This window comes from Acomys minous (genome assembly GCF_964271855.1).
Source record: "Acomys minous genome assembly, chromosome: 7".
Taxonomy (NCBI): Eukaryota; Metazoa; Chordata; class Mammalia; order Rodentia; family Muridae; genus Acomys; species Acomys minous.
The window spans coordinates 125,498,198-125,520,682 of record NC_140488.1 but is presented as its reverse complement, the minus strand read 5'-3'; the positions used below and the strand labels follow the sequence as shown (position 1 = coordinate 125,520,682).

The window sequence follows — 22,485 nt, the reverse complement described above, 5'->3', positions numbered from 1 at the left end:
GAAGAGCAGTGAGTGATCATGACCTCTGAGCTACATCTCTAGCCCAGAACTTCTCCTTTTTTTTCTTTTTTGTTTTTTTTATTAATTTATTCTTGTTACATCTCAATGGTTATCCCATCCCTTGTATCCTCCCATTCTTCCCTCCCTCCCATTTCCCCCTTAAAGTTGATTTTCTCGAAAGTCTGCTACAGTGATGCAAAGCTAGTGAGATGGCCAAGCAGGTAAAGGTGCTTGTTGCTAAGTCCAATGACTTCACATCGTGGAAGGAGAGAACCAACTCCTGAAAGTTGTTCTCTGTCCTCTGTTCATTGTACATCCTCCCCACACTAAACGTAATTGGAAAAGTTTTTAAAATACTGATTGACATAGAAATAATACACTTCCTAAGGAATTTTGTTTTCTTTTTACCAGTCTGCTAAGACTCTGTCCTTGCAACTGACTCATCCCTTTAAATGCCTCTCTGGCACACAGTGGTCTGAATATAAAACACACATGTGTGTGTGCACATGTGTGTTTCTACTTCTGGACAGAGTGAGAATCAAGCTTTCAGAACTGGGCCATGGTTCCCCAGTGGAGAGCCACCTGGAAGCAGCTGCGAAGGGTCCCTGGCACTCACTTCTGCTGGTCCTTCATGGTCTCAATGATGTTCCTCAGCTCACGGACTTGTGCCTTAAGCTCCTCGACAGCAGTCTGGCTGCTGCTGCCAACTGCAGGCTCCATCTTTGGTTTTCCCTCTGTGCTGAAGAGAGATGGAGAACCGGATCTGTGTCCAGCTGTTCCCAAAGAGGATGACATGGGGGAGGATGCCATGGATGATAAAGGACCTGGCCCACTGCTGCCAGCTGCCATCCCTGGCTTGGGTGGCAGGGATGTCTTGTTGTCCGACACCTGTGAAAAGGGAAGGTAGAGAGGCTTCAGAGCCGGGATCTGTGCAAGGGCTGCCTCCCTGGCCTGGCTAGTCAAACCTTCCTTCAATACCCAACCCCACACCTGTCTCCATACACTCTCACTCATTCCCTCATTCACAAGCCATCTATGGGCACCTTGGTGCAGATAGACTGTCCAAGGGCTGCCTATGTGTATTACATTTCATCTTCTTTCTAGACAAAACAGTTGCAGATTGGTTTCATATACACAGAGAGATGCTTGCCAGGCTCTACAAACCCTCAAGTAAGCAGACTATTTGCCTGGTCCTTAGCACTCACTGGGGGCCCTGGCAGGCAGACAGACAGACAAGCAATGCATTGCAGCACAGGAAGAAGACTGTACAAGAGGGAGGAAGCACAGAGAGGCCAGGAAACACATCAAAGCAGCCACATTCCAGGATGGAAGAAGCAAGCAGCTAACAGTCCATCTTGTCAGAGGGAAGAGACTGTAGGAGAAAGAAGCTGTAGGACGAGGGAAGGTCCTAGACAATGGGCTAGAGACCCGGAAGCAAAACCTAGTGGGAATCATAGCACGATAAAGGGAGGAGAAGAAAGCAAGGCTGGCAATGGGGAGAGAAGGGGCTGCTTCGAATGGCTGCACACCTTGCTCATTATTGCTGTGGGGGGTAGAAAAGCTTGAGAGTTGGCGAGTCTGGAGCTGGACAGAACTTCTGAGACCCTGACATAATGCAAGCTAGAAACAGTGAGTATCTGACCTAGGTTGTGACCAAGGATAAAGACTCTTTTGAGAGGTGTGGGTAAGGCAGGTCCATCTAACAAAGGTCATCAGGTATCAGTCCTGGTATTGGAGTGGGCACTGGGTAAGGTCAATGGAGTCTCTGCCCTCATGGGTCAGGCTACCCATTGTCAGGGAGATGAGGGCCTGGATAGAATGCAGAGGGTTAAAAAAAAAAAGAAAGAAAGAAAGAGAAAAAGAAAGAAAGAAAGAAAGAAAGAAAGATGAGACCATAGGAGGGGAGAGAAGAACCAGGCAGAGGTGGACCTTTCATGGAGGAAGGCTCAGGTGATCATTTTAGGTTTTGAATTGTAGGAACCTGAAGGATATCTGAGAGGATGTGCCTAGTGGGCAGAGCAAGCAACTAGAATAAGACACTTGGCCAAAGGAAACGCAGGTTGTGGATAAGAGAGAGATGTGAAGATGCCCAGTGGTAGAAGCTGGGGGAATTCTAAATCAATGAGGCAAGAAAAGAAAGGAAGAGAGAACTCTTGACAACTGGGAAGAAGTAGTGAGAGAGGAAATGAAGGACCAGTGGAAGGGCATGGCTTATGGATATCCCCAGGGAAAATAAAGGTTGAATAGGTATGTCAAGGGGGTTTGAGAGAAAAGTGAACCCACTTGGTAGTACAAGTATGGAGGCAGCGACCTGAATGGGAGAGACTAGTTGATGAATGGGCACTGAGACATGCGGCTGACAATTTGAAGATGCTTTCCATAAACTTGACTGATGAAGGAAGATGGAGGAGAGGGGGGTGTGAACTTATGCAGAAGCTTCCTGGAGAGATACGGTAGAAGAGAGGTTTTTGTTTGCTTTCACAGAAGGGTGAGACCCTGAGCTGCATGAGATGCTAGGGGATAGACCTAATGCCTCGTGGATGGACAGGTTCAACATGGAGAGGTGGGAAAGGCCTGATCGAGAGGTATCCCCAGGAACACACAGACTGTGAATCAGTCTTGGGCAAGATGGAGTACAAGTGCCTGGCAGGCCCAGAGAGGAACCACTAGCAAAGGAGAGTGAGTGGATAGGCAGGTGGGGAGGAGGCAAAGCAGTGGGGATAGGACTTTGGGAGCAGAGTGGGTGAGTGATAGAGTGGAAGCCGAGGATGGTGCTGAAGCTTGGCACAGTAACCATGGGATTTCCTCCAGCAGAAGCTGCTCAGCCGGCCATCCCAGGGAAGATGCCAAGAAGGGGTTCGGCTGGCACGGCAGCAAGGAGGTAGAGTCTGGATTCAGGCTGTGCTAGAGGCAAAGACTGGGCAGACTGTGCCAAAAAGCAGATGGGCCATCATTCCCAGTCTCTCTGTTCGCCTTTTCTCTGCCAAGTTACCATTGAGGAAAAGCACTCTCTGCTGCCAGGCAGAGCACTCTGCCAGCCCGGGCTTTGTTGTTAGTAGGAGTTATAGTACGAAGGGAGAGGAACGGACATTTACAGAGCTGTGACCGCACCCTAGACATCAGCTCTACTGATTAGCTGGCCCACACATTGTACCAAGCAGGAAACTGAGGCCTATAGGGAAAACTGCCTGAGTCTTGGATCTAATCACCAGAAGGACTGGGATTCAACTCCCCCCTTTACCAGTTGGGCCCTCAGCCCAGCACTGTAACTGTGGTTGATGGAGTCTGAAGATCTGTGCTTTTCTCTTGGTTTCTTTGTTGATTATATTACATATTCCAGGCCTCGTGCCTTCTTCCATTCCCCATTCTTCCTGTCTTATCTTTCAAGACCCACCAGTAGCCATGACACTGGCTTCCAGATACTTATTCCAGATCAATAGTTCTTTTGTTATTTTCTGGCTGATGGGCTCTCCAACTAGCCCACTGCAGCTAACACGTATGTTTTTAGTTCCTAACATGGTCTGGGGCACCACACTCCTCAGTCAAATTAGTTCAAGTGGAATTTCCAGAAGGAGTGAAATAATACAACCCGACAACTCCAGGAAACTGAAATAGCCTAATGGATAGGGCTGTGCAGATCAGAAACATGAAAAGCTACTATCCACCAGTAGGTGTCACTGTGGAGACATCTCTGCGATGAACAGGAAACTAAAGTTATGCTTATGGTCATCAGAAAACTAAAAAAAAAAAAACTGGTCTGAATCCAATTTCAGCAAATAGAACCCTCTGAAAGGGAAGAATGCCTTGGCTGTGTGTGCAATTAAAATTGATCTGTTAAATTATAGGATCATGTTCCGCTTAATGTATCAGAATTTCAAGAAAATCTGTAATGTAGACTCTTGAATCTATGAGAAGGAAAATCCCATCCAACCTTCAATATCTTTGTGCTAATGATTGTTTCAAATGACTAATGTTTTGTGCTTCTAGATATTAATGTGTTGCTAATGGTCCGAGAAAACAATCCTACTTGATGGTTTTCTTAGTACAAGAAGATGGAATTTTAACGTCTTCACTTATTTCTAGAAAGATCTGAGTGTCTATAGAATGCTTCCTGTTCAGAGCTTTGCGCAGTAGCTAAGCAATGTTCTTTTGTGGGTGGGACTCTCCCCCAGTGCCTTGCATATGCCAGGTCAGTGCTCTTCCACTGAGTCACACTTCTGCTCGCCACTCCCTTCTGTCCTTTGGTCTCTCTGTCTTTGCCTCTCCAGTCCGTGTGTGTGTGTGTGTGTGTGTGTGTGTGTGTGTGTGTGTGTGTGTGTGTGTGTGTGTGTGTCTTGAGATAGACAGTATTCATTCACTACATTATCCAGGCTCAAACTCCTGGAATCAAGTGATTCCTCCTGCCTCAGCTTCCCCAGCAGGTGAGACTATGGGTGTTCACAACTATAGCAGTGTTGTTGCTCAGACATAAGTAAGTCACTTAAATCAGATTTACCATTCCCTGGGCATGGAGTGAAATTGAAATGCCTTAGACTATAAATTTACTCTAGAGAATGACCCCAAGTCAACTTTTCCTTTAGAGACCATGTAAGTTTTAAAAAAATATAATACATAAGCAGGGCGTGGGAGCACCCATCTGTAATCCGAGGCAGAGGGAGAATCAAGGCAGATCTCTGTGAGTTCAAGGCCAGCCTGGTCTATAGAGTGAGTCCAGGACAGCCAAGGCTACACAGAGGAACCCTGTCTCAAAAAATCAAAAAACAAAACAACAGAGGAAAAAAAAACACTCCAAAACCAATAATACTATTTTTGGCCAGTTTTGAATCTACAAGACAAGGTCTGTGAATAGAGAACACAGCACTTAACATAATCTGTCTAGGAACTCCATTACTTTTGAAGTTGATCAGGTGACAGACGTGTCTGAGGGCTTTTTTTCCCTTTTTGCAGATGTGACAGTATGAAGAGACAGTATGAAACACTCTATGTGAGAAATTGGAAAATAAACACCTGAATGCACAGCTCAGGGACTCTGCAACATATCACAGGGATTGTGATGACTACAGTAGTCACTGTCACTAAAGAATGACAAACATCCATACTCATTGTCTGTTTATCTATCTTGCTTGGTTTCTAACCCATTGTCAGTACGCTCATGGAGGGGTAGGGACACCTCACCCTGGCTGGTCACTCACTTGGGAAATGGTAACAGTCTTGGAAGTCTTCTTTGACACGTCTATTCCTCTGTTCACAAGCGAAACGTGTTCCTCTTTCTCTTCTTCGGGACTTGGGGAGTCAAAGATATCGGGGCTTGAAAGGGAGGACTGGATAAAGCCAAAAGAAAATGCCTTCGTCAGAATCACACCTTAGCTGACACAGCGTTGTTTATGTGATGCTGTTTGCTTCTCAGAGCAGTCAGCACTTCTATTTGATCTGTCTTTATAGTCTTGTGAGGCAAAAAGGATGGTGTTTATCTTCTTACAACAGATAACCTGCTACCTAGCAGCAGGACGGTAGACCAAGCTCTAAGAAGCTAAATTAGGAACTGCCCCTGATGCCCATCAGTCACTTCAACCATGTAACCATCTGTTGTATGGCCTTTTCTAGTCTCTCTTTTCCCCAAACATTTGTTACTGTGTGCCTTATACTGAGCTGGTAATGCAAACTCAATGATGACGTGTGATATATGGTCCCAGCCCTTTCAGGGTTAGTAGTGTGGTAGGAAGTAACCCACATTTGACAGAAGCCTGCCCCATATCCTACTCTCCTTCATCCCCCTCTGCATCCTAATCCTTGACTCTAGAATTATTATACCTGCTGCACACTGGAGGGCCTTAATGGATACATCTGAGACGACACCATTTCTGGAGCTAGGGAGCTTTTTCACAGCCCCAGCACACAGCCCTCCTCACTAGCATAAACTCACCTCTCCTTTGGTATCTGCTACCAATATTTGCCCTCATTGCTATGGACAGTAAGCATCCATTCTGGAGTGTATTTGCTAAGGTATATTTCTAGAAAGGCAGTATCATTGGGTAAAACACGGTTTGACACCCCTGCCCTTTCTGCCTCACTGTGAAGTCATTGTGAACACCCCAAAGCTGGATGAATGAAGAGCAATTCATCAGAATTCTCTTGGTCACAAGTAATTCCTCAGTTAGAATGTCTCACGTTTAGAACAAAACAAATGAAATCAAGAGCCCCCATTGCAAGGATTCTTTTTAAAATGAAGCGTTTTCTAGAAATATACTGGAGCAAGCTCAAATTCACCTCCATTTTCACTCCTTTGCTTTCTACCCTAGTGTAAACAAGTGGCTCTTTTCAGAATTACCATTTGAAGATGGAAAAATTAGGCTCACAAATATTTTTCTTCCTTTTATCCTGTTTATCAAGGCAGGAACTTAAAATATTTGGGGGGAACTTTTAAGCCAAGGCTTTGCTTCAAGGGATCTTATTTGTTACTCTTCACTTAATCTAAAAATCTGATTACCTACCCAACACAATCTTTCTTATGAATCTAGGCTTACCTACTTAACTACCATGCAATACATGGATCCTTTCAAGAGTTTATTCAAAAACCTTCCGTCTATACAACCCATATTGTATGAGCTTGCTCTTTAGGGTTCATAAACATAAAAAAGCTCCAATTAGAAAGAAACTACCCTAGGCCAGGGAACCATAACTAGTGTTTCCTCAATTATTCCCTCACTGGCTTTGAGGAATATATCCTTATTCACTAATACCATTTATAATGAAAAGCCCACAGGTGCTAATTTTAAGAGGGAATAAGAAATTCAGGGTGTATACCAAAATGGGAATGGATAATAATGAGGGACAAGGATCTGCTCATTCTACATCATTAAAGCACCAAGACATTCTATTTTAAGTCCAAGTAAAATCACTCTCTATAAGATGTCAGAGCCGGGCGGTGGTGGTGCATGCCTTTAATACCAGTACTTGGGAGGCAGAGGCAGGTGGATTACTGTGAGTTCAAGGCCAGCCTGGTCTACAAAATTAGTCCAGGACAGCCAAGGCTACACAGAGAAACCCTGTCTCAAAAAACCAAAGCAAACCAAACCAAACAAAAAAAGATGTCAGGCTTTGAGTCACCAAAATAAGCTTCTTGAAGGCAGTGACCATTACTTCCCATTACCATTTATATCCTTGGCACCTGGCACAGTGCCCTGTCCACAGGAGACGGATGTCTCTGAATATATGTTGACCAAGGAAATAAACAAACCATGTAGTCTAAAATCAGGGTGAAGATGAGCTACCATGATTTGGTCGCCAAAATAATACACAAACTTCTCAACACTGGATGTATGAACTAAGGGGGAATAATTTGAACCACTTAATATTTAATTCTGGAAAGACCCAAGGCTCCTTATACCTGAAGAGGTTTATGAAAGCTTGGAAGGAAAACAAAAATGATGGAGGATTTATAGAGAAGACAGAAGTGGTAGAATTGAAAAATAGGCATGCAAACATGCCAAGAAGCAATCAGATAGGGGGTGCATATGTACATGTTGGGGTGGGCAGAGTGTGGACAGGAGAAAGAAAAGAAAACAGGTGGCCACAGATTTCTAAGAGTGTAAAGGAAGCCACTTCTTCAAGTCTCCATCTCAAAAACGTTATCAATCCCAACTTAGGTGTGGTTCACACAAGGAAGAAAAATTGGACAATTTTAAGCCATACTTCCAGACTCGGTAGATATGAGAGAAGAGCTCAAAGGAAGTGGCATTCACTTTTTCCCCTCTAAATGATAAAAGCACAGGTGAGATTAGTGATGAGGTGAAAAGAGGAACATCCTGAGAAACCTGCAAATGGTTATATTCCTTGGTGTATCTGGAGGAAGGTCATAAGGCCTTAGAACTGCAAAGGACAAGGCAACGTGGCAGACAGATGGAGAGATGGTCTGTAGGGAGATGAACACATACACACTGCTTGTGGAGGGGAAACGACCTTGTGGAGGGGAAGTCTGCCACTTAGGACAATAGCAAAGCAATGCACTTCCCAATGACCAATGTTCAGAAAACTTGAACCTACCAACATTAAGATTTTTTAAAACAGACATTCATGTAAATATGGCTTATAAAAACGACTTGGAATCATCATCACAACTCAATAATAGTGCAATCACTAGATAAACGCTCATATACTCACACTGTAGAATAGGAGGCAGTCATTAAATACGCCGTTCTGGGGACATTGGCAATGATCGGAAAGAATGGTGTGCAGTTTAAGTTTGTGGGTGGAGGCAAAATCCAAAACAATGTGTATTACATGATCCCAGTTTTGAACAAAAAATAAGAATAAAAGTTTTGAAAATGCTAAGGATATACAGCAAGTGTTACAGCGGTTCTCTGTTCTTGTGGCAGGACTATAGAAAACTTACTTTCTTCCTTCTGTGTCACATTGCTCAAATTTGGCTACAGCAGGATTGTAATAAAAGTTATTTAAAACTACCCAAATAACAACAACCATCTGTGGTTTATCACTGGGTGTTCTCCATAGTCTCCCCTATAAACCATGCACTTCATAAGTTAAAGTACAACCTTTTGGAGGTCTGCAAAGGTTTTCTGTAGGCATGAAGATAGTGGAGTTTGGGAGGATATAGGCCACTTTTATAGGAAGATGTAGCTCTCACAGTGCATGGTGGCAGATCTTTACTGAGTAAAGCTTTGTCTTCTTAATAGATCAAACTAGGCTCAATCTCCTTTTTCTCTATTTTGCTTAACAATTTCTTTTCAGGTTCAAACAATAACTGGTCTAGAAAGAGACAGAAGGACAGTGGGAAACAAGGAGTGCCATCTTGCTGTCAGAAACACAGAGCAAACAGAAAGAAATACTGCTCAAGTCAAAAAGATTCTCCAAGTATTTTAGTTGGCCATATATCTGGTGGCCTCCTTCTCCCTTTCCCTCTTCTGAGGTGTCTCCCATCATCTGCTCGCAGAAGAGTCTTTAGCCAGAATCTCCAGGCCTTTTTGCTTTTCAGTTGTAGAGAAGTAAAGAGACACTTACGGATGTGAGCGACTGAGATGGAGGGCGCCGCCCGGTAGCTTTTGGTCTGCTTGTAGTTGGGTGGCTGAGTTTCTCAGCAGATGACACTACAGAGTCAAAGCCTTCTAGGTCTAAAACAGAATGAAACAGTGTTTTAAAGAACAAAAATAAGAAGGATAAAGGGCTCTTATAGTATGTTATAAGCATCTCTTTCCTTTAATAAGCACCCTGTCAATCTAGATCATGCTTTATCTTTTACAAAGGCCATTGATACCCTTGGGTCATTCAATAAAGAACTCAGTGGTACAGAATAACCATTGTCTCTCAGCTTAGCAAGCCTAGCATACTAGCAAGAAAGAGAGAAACATCTTGCCTTGTCCCCTTCAACAGTTACGTTCATAAATCTTTCAAAAGCTACAGAACAAAGATTAAAGGAGGACTCTTCTCTCTTGCACAAATCTAGCCATTTTAGTAGGTAGAACATCCTTGAAGTCTCAAAACAAAAGACAGTCATCACAAAATATAACAGCCATGGAGATATGAATGCTGGTTGCTGTTGATTCTAAAAGACAAGATGTCAGAGTTGCCTCCTTATCTGTTTGTTCCACAATAGTCAAGTCATCAGGTGTCACCCTGTTAGACTAAGCTCCTAGGCAAGGGGAGCGGGCTCAGATAATTCAATGAGTCTCATTCTATTCTGCTTCCAGAATCATTCTTGAGTGGAGACATTATCTTCAGCAGTCATCCATCCATCCATTCCATACATTTTTTCTCTCTGTGTAGCCTTGGCTGTCCTGGATTTGCTTTGTAGACCAGGCTGGCCTCGAACTCACAGAGATCCACCTGTCTATGCCTCCCCGAGTGCTAGATTACAGGTGTGTGCCACCACACCCAGCTCCATATTTAAACATCTTAAATATACCATTAAAAAGTAAGTTCTGGCTTCAAGCTCACAATAGTCTTCGCTGAGCGTCTGTAGCATTGGGATTATTGACATGTACCATCACCCTGAACACCTGTTATTGAACAACTACTTCGTGCCACACAGGGTAAGAGCTGCTACGATGATCCTAGCAAATGTGCAGAGATGAGCATAGCCCTCAAAGAACCTATAGTCCTACTTGATGGACAATCAGATGAACAGAAAGTTGTACATGTCCCCATATGTCAGAAACTTTGCCGCTGTCAATAAGTTATCAGGGTAAGGGGTTACCCTGTTCTACAGACTCTGGGATTGTCAAACCAAGTGCGTTTGAAATGAGAGGCAGTGGGAAGGCACTGAGTGATGAGGGACACACCTTCAAGGATCATACAAAGACAACTTCACAGCCAAGCTCTGAGGCCAGCCAGGCGCCCATCAGTATCTAGCACCTGAGAGTAGCTCATAAAGGGTCTTAGTTCTCCAGCTGACTCAGCAATGTACCAGGAGGGCAGAGCTCCACATTGCTGGGATCTACTTGTCCAGAGCTGGCTGACTAGACTGGCCCTTCTTAGGAGCCTTCCCTTTAAATAATCTGATTATCCTAACAGGTTCCTGTCTGGGCTCTACCCTAGGACTTAACTCCACGAAGTCATGTATTGTCTGAAATAGAAATTCCCTATTACACAGTTGGATTGATGTGAAAAAAGCCATTCTGTGACATTAACATATCAATTCATCTTTTGAAAATCAGTTTTTCTCCAGATACAAAAGTAATACACATCTCATGCATATTTTTATGTGAAATTGTAACAAAAGAGAAAAGAAAAGAAAAAAAATCAATGATAATCTTACCACATTGAGACAAACACTTAGTATTTCAGTATATTTTTCTCCAGGCTTTTTGAAAATAAGACATAACTCATGTTATATATCATATTGTACTCTGCTTATTTCACTTAACCTTGGATGTCATGTCTCTAAAAATTCTTCATACTTTATACAATCTTTGGTGGCACTGCAATTCATCATTTATTCTATTCCATACTGCTGGATAATTCGTCTTCAAATCATTCCCCCTATTTGTTGCTATTATAGAAAAGTGCCACAGGAACACCCCTGGCATGCACTCTATGCGCAGTGCTTTCAGCAGGCTAGTCAAGCAGATGCTGGGCTGCTCTGGAAAAAGGGAATGAGGCCTCAGACAGGGTAGTTTGCTGGTGGGGGGTGGGGGCTGGCTGGGGAGGGCAGAAGGCACAATGAAGGACAGAGGAAGCCTCAGGGAGTGGAGCAAGGAAACAGATGCAGAGCAGACAGCAAGGGGGAGGGAATGGAAGAGCGGGCTGTTGAAAGTTCCAAAGAACAAGCCATTGCCAAGGGCCTTGGCTGGGAGCTCCTGGGACTGAGCTGCCCGATGTATATCATCACCCTGTCCAGGAAGCCAAAACAAGCTCTGGGGGCAAAACCTGAGAAGGGTGAAGTGATTAAAGAACAATTAAAGGCCAACTGACTCCAGGTCTCGGCTGGATAGCCAAGGCTGATTCCTGGAGACAATTATTTGAACCAGCGTGTGGGAGAGGGGAGAGACCAGAGAAGGGGAAGGGAATAGAGAAAGAAGGGGGAAAGATGGGGAAGAGATGAGAGGAGAAGAGACTGGGGCAGGGCAAAGATATCCATGGAGGCCAGAGGGTTGGCTGTCTTACTCAATCACTCTTCATCTTCTTTCTCTTTAGTTTTCTTCTTCTTCTTCTTCTTCTTCTTCTTCTTCTTCTTCTTCTTCTTCTTCTTCTTCTTCTTCTTCTTCTCTCTCTCTCTCTCTCTCTCTCTCTCTCTCTCTCTCTCTCTCTCTCTCTCTCTCTCTCTCTCTCTCTCTCTCTCTTCTTTTGACAGGGATTCTCTGTGTAGCCTTGGCTGTACTGGACTCACTTTGTAAACCAGGCCATCCTTGAAATCACAGAGATCCACCTGCTTCTGCCTCCTTGAGTCCTGTGATTAAAGGCGTGCGCCACTAGACCCAGCTTCACCTTTTTTCTTGAGACAGGGTCTCTCACTAAACCTGGAGATCACAGATGCACCTAGGCTGGCTGGTCAACTGAGCCTCCTATGTCTACCTCCCATGCTCAGCTGTTCTGGGGGGCTCCCTGGGAGTACATAGCCAGCCAAGGCAAGTTGTACGGAGTAAATCTCACCAGTAAAGTGGGTCCTCCAGCACCTGGTAAAGGAGTGTTAGCCTGACAGCAAACCTACAGAGACGTTGAAGCCCTTGCCAAAAGCATTTGGTTACAGGCTCAAATAGTTGACAACAGATCAAATAGACACCCTTACAGCTGGAAAAAAGAGGCAGAGGTGAAATGATGCAGCAAGCAGGATGGAATAGGAGAAGGATGCTAGAACTAGGGGAGAAGATGGGCCACCTTGGACTCACCATGGGATAGACTTAGCACGCAAAGAGAGAGAGAGAGAGCGCGTGCTAAGTACAGACCAGGAAGCTTCTGTTTCTATTGCGGGTGCCTCAGGGCACATGAGATAGCGCATGCTAACAAAGTAAATCATCTCTTCATAGATGGAGGTGGGGAGGGTCAGCAGACCCTCACCCAAGACTCTGGTTATGCCCTCATGCACCTCCCAGCCCACTGCATGTAATTCTGCTATAATAGCGTATGACCACATGGTCTCTGTGGGTGCTAGACTATGTAGAGGGTGGAAGATTAATTAAGGAGGGGCTCCATCTACACAACTCTAGAGGGCAATATATTTTGATAGCATGGCTTCTGTAGAGCCAACCATGTTCCTATAAGTAACTCCTTACCCATGCTGTATAAGCCCAATAAACCCATTGGTCCCAAGTTGGACTTTAGCAGAATTGTACTCTGGTCTGTCTTTGGTGCCCTATCTGGGGGAGGGCACATTTGTTCATGTTTTCCAGGGAAACGTTCATGTAGCAGGCTCTAATGAATTTTGCTCTTAGAATGACTTGGAAGCATGGAGCCCATTGCCTACATTTGGACTGTGAGACACAGGAAGGTAGGACCTTACCCTTAAAGTTTATCCCATTCCTAGTGAAAACCATACTTGATACTCTGTCAAGGCAGAATGAATGAATGAATGAACTATCTCAAGGAAAATATATGCTTTGGGAGTATAGCTTCTAGAGGTAGCTCCTCTTCGTGGGACACAGCATGGCAGCTGCAGGGCAGAAGGCAGCATTCTGTGCCATGGCAGGAGGGAAAGAGTGTGGCTGGCTCACTTAGCTCTATTGGCTGAGGTTTGTACTAAAAAGACCTAGGCATGTTGGAGCCTGGCCACACTCAGCAAGTATCTCCATGACAGATGGCCAAGAAGGCTGCCTCGTTTATGTCACTCATCAGTAAGAGGAGGGTCAGAGTCCCTCATGGGGAGCCACTTTTAGCCTCTTAGTGCACATCTCAGCCAAGTTTAATTTTCTACAGTTTTAGCTTATAAAGAACATTCTTTTGAACACTAACCAAACTAAACTACCACAAGAAATATACCTCAAAGATGAGGTTACTTGCTGCAAGGGGAACCTCCGATTATCTTGCTCTGTTTCCACAGACTGGGAATTGTCACATACTTCTCTGCCTTCTGATAGGGAAGAGGACACACTCTTCAATATTGTTGTGTAAATTTTTCATGTCCCAGGGCATGCTCCTGATTGTGGCCATGGTAGCTGTGATTAAGGAAGAATTTCCATGACTAACTCATTGTGGTGTGAAGAAAATGTCCCAATTTTCATGGTGGTTTTGAAGTGAATCAAGCTGAAACTTGATATGTGCTTTCTCAGCCTAGCTGGGAAATTTTTCCTCCTAATGAAAAAGGTTCTAATGCCCATAAGCCAGTCCAAAACGATTAAGCTGGCTAGCACTGAGGCTGGTTTTTTGTTGTTGTTGTTTTTGTTTTTGTTTTTTATGTTTCATAAGGATGAGAGGCTCTTGGCTTTTGAGACAGATGAGAAGAGGAACCCTCTGCTGACATATGGGGGTGATTCATGTTGGACACAATGGAGTCAGCTTGGCAAGGGCTGAGCCTCTTCGTGGCACCAGGAACTGCCCATTTTCCATGAACTTGAGTCATGCCCTATTTAGCTCAATTAGAACATGTAGCCTCGTTTTCCATGGATGAGAGGCATGGTCCCAGTGACCACAGGTGACCTAAAGCACATGCACTGGCAAACAGGAAAAATAGTCAAGAGCTGGAGATAGCTCAGCTGTCACTAACAGAGCTATGCAGGAGCTCAGAAATGGGCTCTGTTTAGTCACTGCAGCTGGTTGTCTACACTTGAGAATGAAAGGAAGTCTGCTAAGGTTTAAACTGGCCACATCACTATCTCCCAGTATCTCCAGAAGCCATCTTGTCTGCATATCCCCCACTTATTATAAAGGCTGCTGGAACATCTGGCCTGGAATCCTGGTACACATGATTTTCTGCTTTAAGTCTTCTGCCATTCCACATAGTGCCACTAAGGAGCAAATGCATAAAGAGCCTGAAATTATCTGCCTAACTAACTCCTGTGTTGTGAAAGCTTGGTCCATTTTTAATAGGCCAGACTGCACCTCAAGGCCTGGGTTGACTGCTCGATCATTTATACATGACTGCCATCTCAGCCTTCAGCACTCGGTATTGACTTTCCATGTTGACTTATTGTGGCTTTTATCTGTTTTCCCAGGCCTAACATCAGTCCTGGCTTGTGGTTAAGTGTTCAATAAATGGTTCTTTAACAGATTAACAAACAACCTTTCTAAGAAAGCCTTGTTTTCCAGAGAGCGAGAAGGGGAGGGTGGAGGAAAGAAGGAAAGGAAGGAAGAGAGGAAGGGGAAAGGGGAGGGGGGAGAGAGGGAGAACAAGACGAAATTATTGAGCTTTACAGGGTTATTCTCCCACCATGAGAGATTATCTGACTTAAGTCATACAGGTGGAATTTTGTTTTCATATGCTCTCAATGAAGGTGTAGGATTTGAGATCCATGATCTAACTGTAAGGCTGGCAGTCGAAATTTCCTTCTTTTGTTTTATAAGGCTTAGATGGGAAAACCCCATGCCCACAGGGTTGCAGATGCTTTCTCTGCACTGAAACACCACCACAAGACATGGTGGGCAGAAGAAAATCTTACCCCACCTATCAGCCATTTGATGGCTGTTGAAAATCTGTGCAAATTACAAATAGGGGCCCATTTTTTGAGCACAAATAAACACCTGTGGCAGCTGAGTCACCAATGGAAAAATGAGCAATGATTAGCATCTGCATCTCTAGGACCATAAGGCTAGACCAGATTAGCTGTTTTATTTGCACTTATAATCCAGCTGTGAGGCTCATATGCATAGCTGTCAAGGGGATACACATTTTAAAACCCATTTAGCACTGCTCCACCAGCTCACACAAACCCATTTCATCCTCAGCCCATACAGCTCTTCAGACAGGTATATGGAAAATGAAAGCCAGAGTCAGCCTCTGCCAATCTATGAACCCACAACCAGTAGGTAGAAGGCAGGAGTGCCTCAAGCCAAATAAATGCTACATGCAGTCTAAGGGCTGAGTGACACATCTTCCCTGTTTGCTCCCTCAGACATCTTTCAGTGCAACGGCTCCCGTGGATGTAGCAAAGGTTATGATAGAAGTCTGTCTGCTATAAAAACGACTGCCTTGAATCTATGGGGTGTGACCCAAAATTTGTACTGTCAAGGATGAAGAGGGTCAGTACACACAGCAAATATAGAGACACTTAAGGCATCAGGCTGGATATAGACTGGGAATACCTGTCTATAGGAGAGAAGTGATCGAAATACCTGCATAGGAATTCTGGGCCTACCTGCAAGTCCAACACGGCAAGTAGGCATAGTGACAATGATTGAATAACAGTACTCACATATGAAGTTCTCAAAAAAAAAAAAAGGCAAAACAAGTGTCAGCCTAAAACCAATAAAAACTACAAATAGATGGACTGCCAAAGCCAAGACTGTCTTGTTCGTGGTGCACAGGTGGAGTGAGTACCTGGCTTTTGATATAAGCCAGTAACAGGGAAGATCTGTAACTAGAGCCAGTTAGTTAACTGTCCTTGAAAGCACCAAGTTGAGGCCCATCATTGGTCTATATCCTGTAGGACTCAAAGATGGTGTTTGAAATGAGTGCTGGTGATAAGGTTGGCCTGGTTTACTCCACGACACCCCTATCCTATGAGCTGGAAAAAGATACACTTAGGAAAGGCCCAGAGTGCTGTAGGGGATGGGCCAGGCCTAGATGCTCTTTTGAATTAAACACATCTTCAGAAACACCAGGCAGCAATGAAAACGGTTAAGAAGACACTGTGAGGAGGTAAGGGGCAGTTAGCATAAATATGCAATACAGCCTCTTTTGCTTCGTGGAATAAAATGTCTGACCCTCAGACCAACCTCGTTTCTTTTTGGCACACATTTGAGAAATGCAGAGCGCTTCTCAACTACCCATGATAGCAATTTATGTTTGATCTTGACTCATGTCCCTGAATGAGAGCCAGAGTGACATACATGTTTACATGTGCACCCCATACAGCCCCACATAATATATGACTGAATGAAAACCACAACGGCACCTGCCATCCTTTGGGCTGGCAACACCAAGCATTATCTGTGATCCCAAAGGCTGTCCGAAGGTCACTGCTGAGCTGTCAAGCTGTGCCTCTTAGATGAAAGTTCTCATGTCTGAGCAACTAACCCTGAGAGAGCTAGGAGATGTGCTTCAATGTTCACACACAGCTCTCAGCCAAGAAAGTACCTAGAAGTCTCTAAATGTCAGCCATGAAGGTTTCTATGGCAGGGCACTATATCCTATGAAACCGGGGAAATTACTTAATGACCTGAAATGCTGCAAGGACTAATAACTGGCTCTGTAGTTCTGAAAGAATCTTAATGTGAACGTGTGTAACAGAAAGTTGTTAGTAGAAAGAGGACTGAAAGGCCAATAGTCCAAAGCCAGATGATCTATGTCTTTTCTCAGAATCTGCCTACAAAAGCCTTAAAAATGATTTCTTATAGAAAAAGGCAGAAATTTCAAAATGAGGTTAAGAATTTACGCACTTCTTAACTGAAGATACAACAAAGAATTATGCCATTGGTCACTATTAAGTTGCTTTATGTATGCCTTGCATAGTTTTACCATTATGATTTAGAATCTACTGCTGATCAAATTTCTTGTCTTTTATTGAATAATTTAGGCATTAGCTAGTAAATTAACAGACAAGAATATCTAACCACAAAGACAGTGTTTTCTCTCTATGCAAAAACCAGGCTTAACTCATATCATTTTTGTAGGGTAAATAACATGCCACAAGTCTGAGAGACAGCACACAGGAACCCCACCCCCCTTCTCCATTCCCCTCTCCCTTCCTCTCTCCCTTTCCTCATAACCACATCACTGGTTGATGCTTAAATTCATTATTTCCAATATATTTATTTACATTTTTGTATATACAGTCACTGGCTTCCAAAAGCTCGGAAATTGTTTTCAAAATACATCTAACAGAGATTCTCAGGAAAATTAGGAAACTCCATGAAATGCAAATCTACATTTGAGGTGGGGGGGGGGTCAGTATCCTTTGTACAGCTGTCCCAGCTCACTGATCAGATTTTTGGGGAGGGGTTTCGAGACAGGGTCTCTCTCTGTGTAGCTTTGGCTGTCCTGGACTAACTTTGTAGACCAGGCCAGCCTCGAACTCACAGTGATCTGCCTGCCTCTGCCTCCCAAGTGTTGGGATTAAAGGCAACTCTGTTTTTTCCTAGCCAGCTGGTTAACTTTACAAAAATATCTACCCACCTTTATTCATCATTTCTTTGTTCTAAAACCATGTTGCCATACTCTTCCCCCAGGGTTGTTAGTAAGAAAAGTATGTAAGACATGGTAGGCACCTGGCACTGGCCAGTTCCTTCTCTCCTCCTTTTTGCTTGCTCTCACTGTAGTAACTTCAGCACTAGGAAACAAGGATTCTGGTAGAAGGGAGAACAAGAAACGAAGGGTCTGCCCTCCACATGTACTAGAGGAATGAGTGTTGCAGCAGGTTTATATACATATACATATAAATTTATATTGCCCTAGAGGCAACCACCTGCAACTGCACCTCAGGAAGGAGCAACCACCTGCAACTGCACCTCAGAGAGGAACAACCACCTGCAACTGCACCTCAGAGAGGAACAACCACCTGCAACTGCACCTCAGAGAAGAACAACCACCTGCAACTGCACCTCAGAGAGGAACAACCACTAGCAACTGCACCTCAGAGAGAAACAACCACCTGCAACTGTACCTCAGAGAGGAACAACCACCTGCAACTGCACCTCAGAGAAGAACAACCACCTGCAACTGCACCTCAGAGAGGAACAACCACTAGCAACTGCACCTCAGAGAGAAACAACCACCTGCAACTGTACCTCAGAGAGGAACAACCACCTACAACTACATTTCAGAGAGGAACAACCACCTGCAACTGCACCTCAGAGAGAAACAACCACCTGCAACTGCACATCAGAGAGGAACAACTACCTGCAACTGCACCTCAGAGAGGAACAACCACCAGCAACTGCACTTCAGAGAGGAACAACCACCTACAACTGTACCTCAGAGAGGAACAACCAAACACCTGGAGCTGCACCTCAGAGAGGAACAACCACCTGCAACTGTACCTCAGAGAGGAACAACCACCTGCAACTGCACCTCAGAGAGAAACAACCATCTGCAACTGCACCTCAGAGAGGAACAACCAACTGCAACTGCACCTCAGAGAGGAACAACCACCTACAACTGCATTTCAGAGAGGAACAACCAAACACCTGCAGCTGTATTTCAGACAGGAACAACCACCTGCAACTGTACCTCAGAGAGGAACAACCAAACACCTGGAGCTGCACCTCAGAGAGGAACAACCACCTGCAACTGCACCTCAGAGAGGAATAACCACCTGCAACTGTACCTCAGAGAGGAACAACCACCTACAACTACATTTCAGAGAGGAACAACCAACTGCAACTGCACCTCAGAGAGGAACCACCACCTACAACTGCACCTCAGAGAGGAACAACCAAACACCTGCAGCTGCACCTCAGAGAGGAACAACCATCTGCAACTGCACCTCAGAGAGGAACAACCAACTGCAATTGCACCTCAGAGAGGAACAACCAAACACCTGGAGCTGCACCTCAGAGAGGAACAACCACCTGCAACTGCACCTCAGAGAGGAATAACCACCTGCAACTGTACCTCAGAGAGGAACAAGGGACAGTGAGGACATGCTTTATTTCATGTGAAAAAATGTGCATATTTCACAGCCTAAGAAAATGAATTGCATCCCCCTTCTTCCCACAAAAAAGACCTCTCCAGAGTTTTAGGGAGATTTCAAGAAAGCTCGAAAACATAGCTCTATGTATAATAGATTGGTTAACATGTAAGTCCGAAGCACCAGGGCAGTGGTTTTTTTGGTATTGTTCTACATAGTCACAGTTATTTTTAAAAGTACTGAAGAGGGACACTTCTAATGCTATACATGAGTAGTATGTCTATGTTTTTGTATGCATGTCTGTGTGCATGTGTGTACATATGCACATGTGTATGGAGGCCAGAGGATAATCTTGAAGTCTTGGGTGCTGTTCCTTGGTAGCTGCCTAGCTTTTCATGTTTTGGAGAAAGGGACTCTTTCTGGCTTGGACCTCACCAAAAAAACTAGGATGGCTAGCCAGTGAATCATGGGGATCCATCTACCTGTCCCCACATCCTCTTTGTTGAGATTACAAGCTCATGGCACCACACCAAACGTTTTAAAACTTGGGTCCTTCAGATTAAACTCAGGTCCTATAACTGATCTATCTTTTGAACCTCATGTTTATATATATTTTTTTAAACATATATTAAAACACCAGGATTTTAATGTGAATGTTTGGACATTTTCAATTCATTCTTCCTTTTAATAGCTTTAACTGAGGTACAAATTATAAACATAAAGCCCTCCTTTTAAGTACACAATAATACTTTTAGTAAATTTACAGAGCTACCTATCACCATAATTGAGTTTTTGAACCTTTCCAACTGGTCCCCAGATTGATTGGCTCTTAATAGTATTCCCAACACATAGTAAATTTCTTTTCCATTCCCTGGTCCAAAGGAAGCACAGTCACCAGGCATCCATGAAAGATGCATCCAGGATGCATCTGAAGATAAGTTGAAGTTTTCCTTCAGATTCTTCCAATCAAGTCTTCTGACTTTAAAGTCAATGACTCTTAGACTCTCAGTTGACGACAGTGTGATGTGTTTGGTGGGTCAAACTCAAGACTGAGAGGAAATTTTCAACTACTTTAAATGAAAGGGTGGTGGTGGTGGTGGCGGCGGCGGCGGCGACGGTGGCATAAAAAAGGTGGCAACCAGAAGTTTAAGTGGACTTGAACAGAATGGAACAAACACAAAGATGCCAAGCAACTGGGAAGGAATGAGAAGGCCTTTCTTGAAGTCAATTAGTTGAAACTAGGTGACTTAGTTCATAGGCTGCTTCCCATCTGGAGGCCTGTTGCTATGTGCTTCAGAAAGAAAAGAACAGAAAATCTCTTGGTTGTATTGAAGTGTAACAATAAATCTCACCATGCGGTGGAAGCTACAATATAAGGAATAATAAAAGTAAATGTTATGGCACTTAACTTCATGGCCTACAATCTCCCATTCAATCAGACAGAGATTCTTCCATCACCAAGAGAGAACTGGACAATTTAATTTTCATTTCTATTCATGCACAGGCCTGTGTTGGAGCTCTTCCATATTTTCTATTATGCTACTTGAAAAATGGCTGCATAGTTTGATACAAACAATATCTCAATCTGACATCAACAGCTTAGTTTTGGACCAATTGATTTCATTCTAAATTATCGTTGGCTGACAGATGCTGAGAGCTGCCCACATGAGATCTGAAAAGGCCATGTTCTCTAATTTAATATTATAATAATTTTAAATTACAGCTTTATTAAGAGGAAACACAGATTTATTTATAGCGAAAACTGATGGTTTCTAATGATGTTCAGGGTTGCATTATGCTATTCACTGCAGCCCACATTCGGACAGCTTCAATTGTCTGAATCACTGACAAAAAACATTCTGGTACAAATAATGTCCTCCTTGGTTCAAGGCAATGGAATCCTACAAAAGCAGCCATGGAGAGAGCCACCCATCTCTGCACCGTCTTTTTCTCCTTGACCATTCCACCTGCAAAGGGCATTTCTGCCTTTCACTTTAACGACATGCTGCTTAAAAATCTGCTTCTCCCTTTACTTCTGTGAAGTTGCAAGATCCCTTTTTCTCCTTGAATGTGAATTTTGTGAGGGTATACATAGTCTTCACCCCTAGGCTCATCTCACCCATTTTCAATCTTTTTGTGGTATGTCAGAGTAGTATGTGTATACACCTTGTGTGTGTGTGTGCGTGTGCATGTGCGTGTGTGTGTGTGTGTGTTTGCATGCGCATGTGCATACTTGCATGTGTATTTAGGTGGGGGCATACATTGCCCAATATGGTGCATCTATGAAGGTCAGAGGACAACCTTGTCTTCTACCTTGCTTGAGGCAGGGTCTTCCCTAGGTCCCCACTATGTGTACAGGAACAGCTTTAGCATCAGAGGATTCTCCTATCTCACCTTTCATTTTGCTGGAGGAGCACGAGGATTACAGATCCCTGCTACTATGTCTACTATGTGGGTTCACTCAGGTCCTTTCTACCCAGAGATAATTCTCCACCATCACCCCCTTTGAAAAAATTTTAAATCTTCTTTCTTTATGGTAAATTTAGACTTTATCTTCCTAGTCCAGAAGACACCTTTAAGCCAACAATACTAATATAAACATTTCTATCTTTTTGCAGTTCACCAGGTGGTTTTGACATAATTCTGGAAGACAAGATAAGGAAGTCAGTTTAGATGACAACCTAAGTAAGGAAGCCACCCCTGGCAGAAGCAACAGCTCTAGCACTCAAATTCAGACTTGTAGCCACCAATCCCACATTCCCCCACTGCAGCAGTGCTTATGGGAAACTCAACCTCTACTTCCAATCCCTGCCTGTCTCTAAATCTTTTAACCTCCACTTTCGGTCTCCATCCAGCACTGAAATGGGGCATCTGGAAAAATCACTAAGTCAATGTGCTTAACTAAACCCACCCAACTTGACATCTAGCTTTCCTTTATCTGATTGGTCCCATAAAGCTCTTCAGCATTTAGCGTATTAATTTGGAAGTTGGATACATCATTTCAATGCTACCACCACCAATAGATTCTACTCTTCTCTAGAACAAATTAGAAACCCACCCCCCTTAAACTCAATTTGATCCTTACTTACATTTTCAAGTCAATTCCTCTACTCAGCACAAACATTCTACTACAGCCAGGCTGATCTATCTATACCAAGCTGCTAGCACTTCCCCATGTGATTTCCCTGCCTGCTCCACCTCTGCCTAAGCAAATCCAAGATACAGACAAGTCTGTGCTCTTTTGTGGAACTTGTCCCAGCACATCCTGATAAATATTATGTTCTTCCACTCAGTTGTCGCTTACTCACACCTC

The 22,485-nt window shown here is 43.8% G+C and overlaps 1 protein-coding gene across 15 annotated transcripts in view; it reads right to left on the bottom strand.

Annotated features, from left to right (window-relative positions):
- SH3KBP1 (SH3 domain containing kinase binding protein 1) overlaps window positions 1-22,485 on the bottom strand; it is a 360,074-nt gene that overhangs the window by 9,493 nt on the left and 328,096 nt on the right. For 10 of the 15 annotated variants that reach the window (XM_084788558.1, XM_084788559.1, XM_084788563.1 and 7 more), the window contains 3 exons: window positions 9,019-9,128; window positions 5,193-5,321; window positions 617-888 (listed from right to left, as the gene is read on the bottom strand). In XM_084788558.1, the coding sequence (XP_084644684.1) occupies window positions 617-888; window positions 5,193-5,321; window positions 9,019-9,128 (511 nt within the window). The remainder of the gene's footprint in view (window positions 1-616; window positions 889-5,192; window positions 5,322-9,018; window positions 9,129-22,485) is intronic. The other 5 variants (XM_084788562.1, XM_084788564.1, XM_084788552.1 and 2 more) reach the window with 1 other exon arrangement.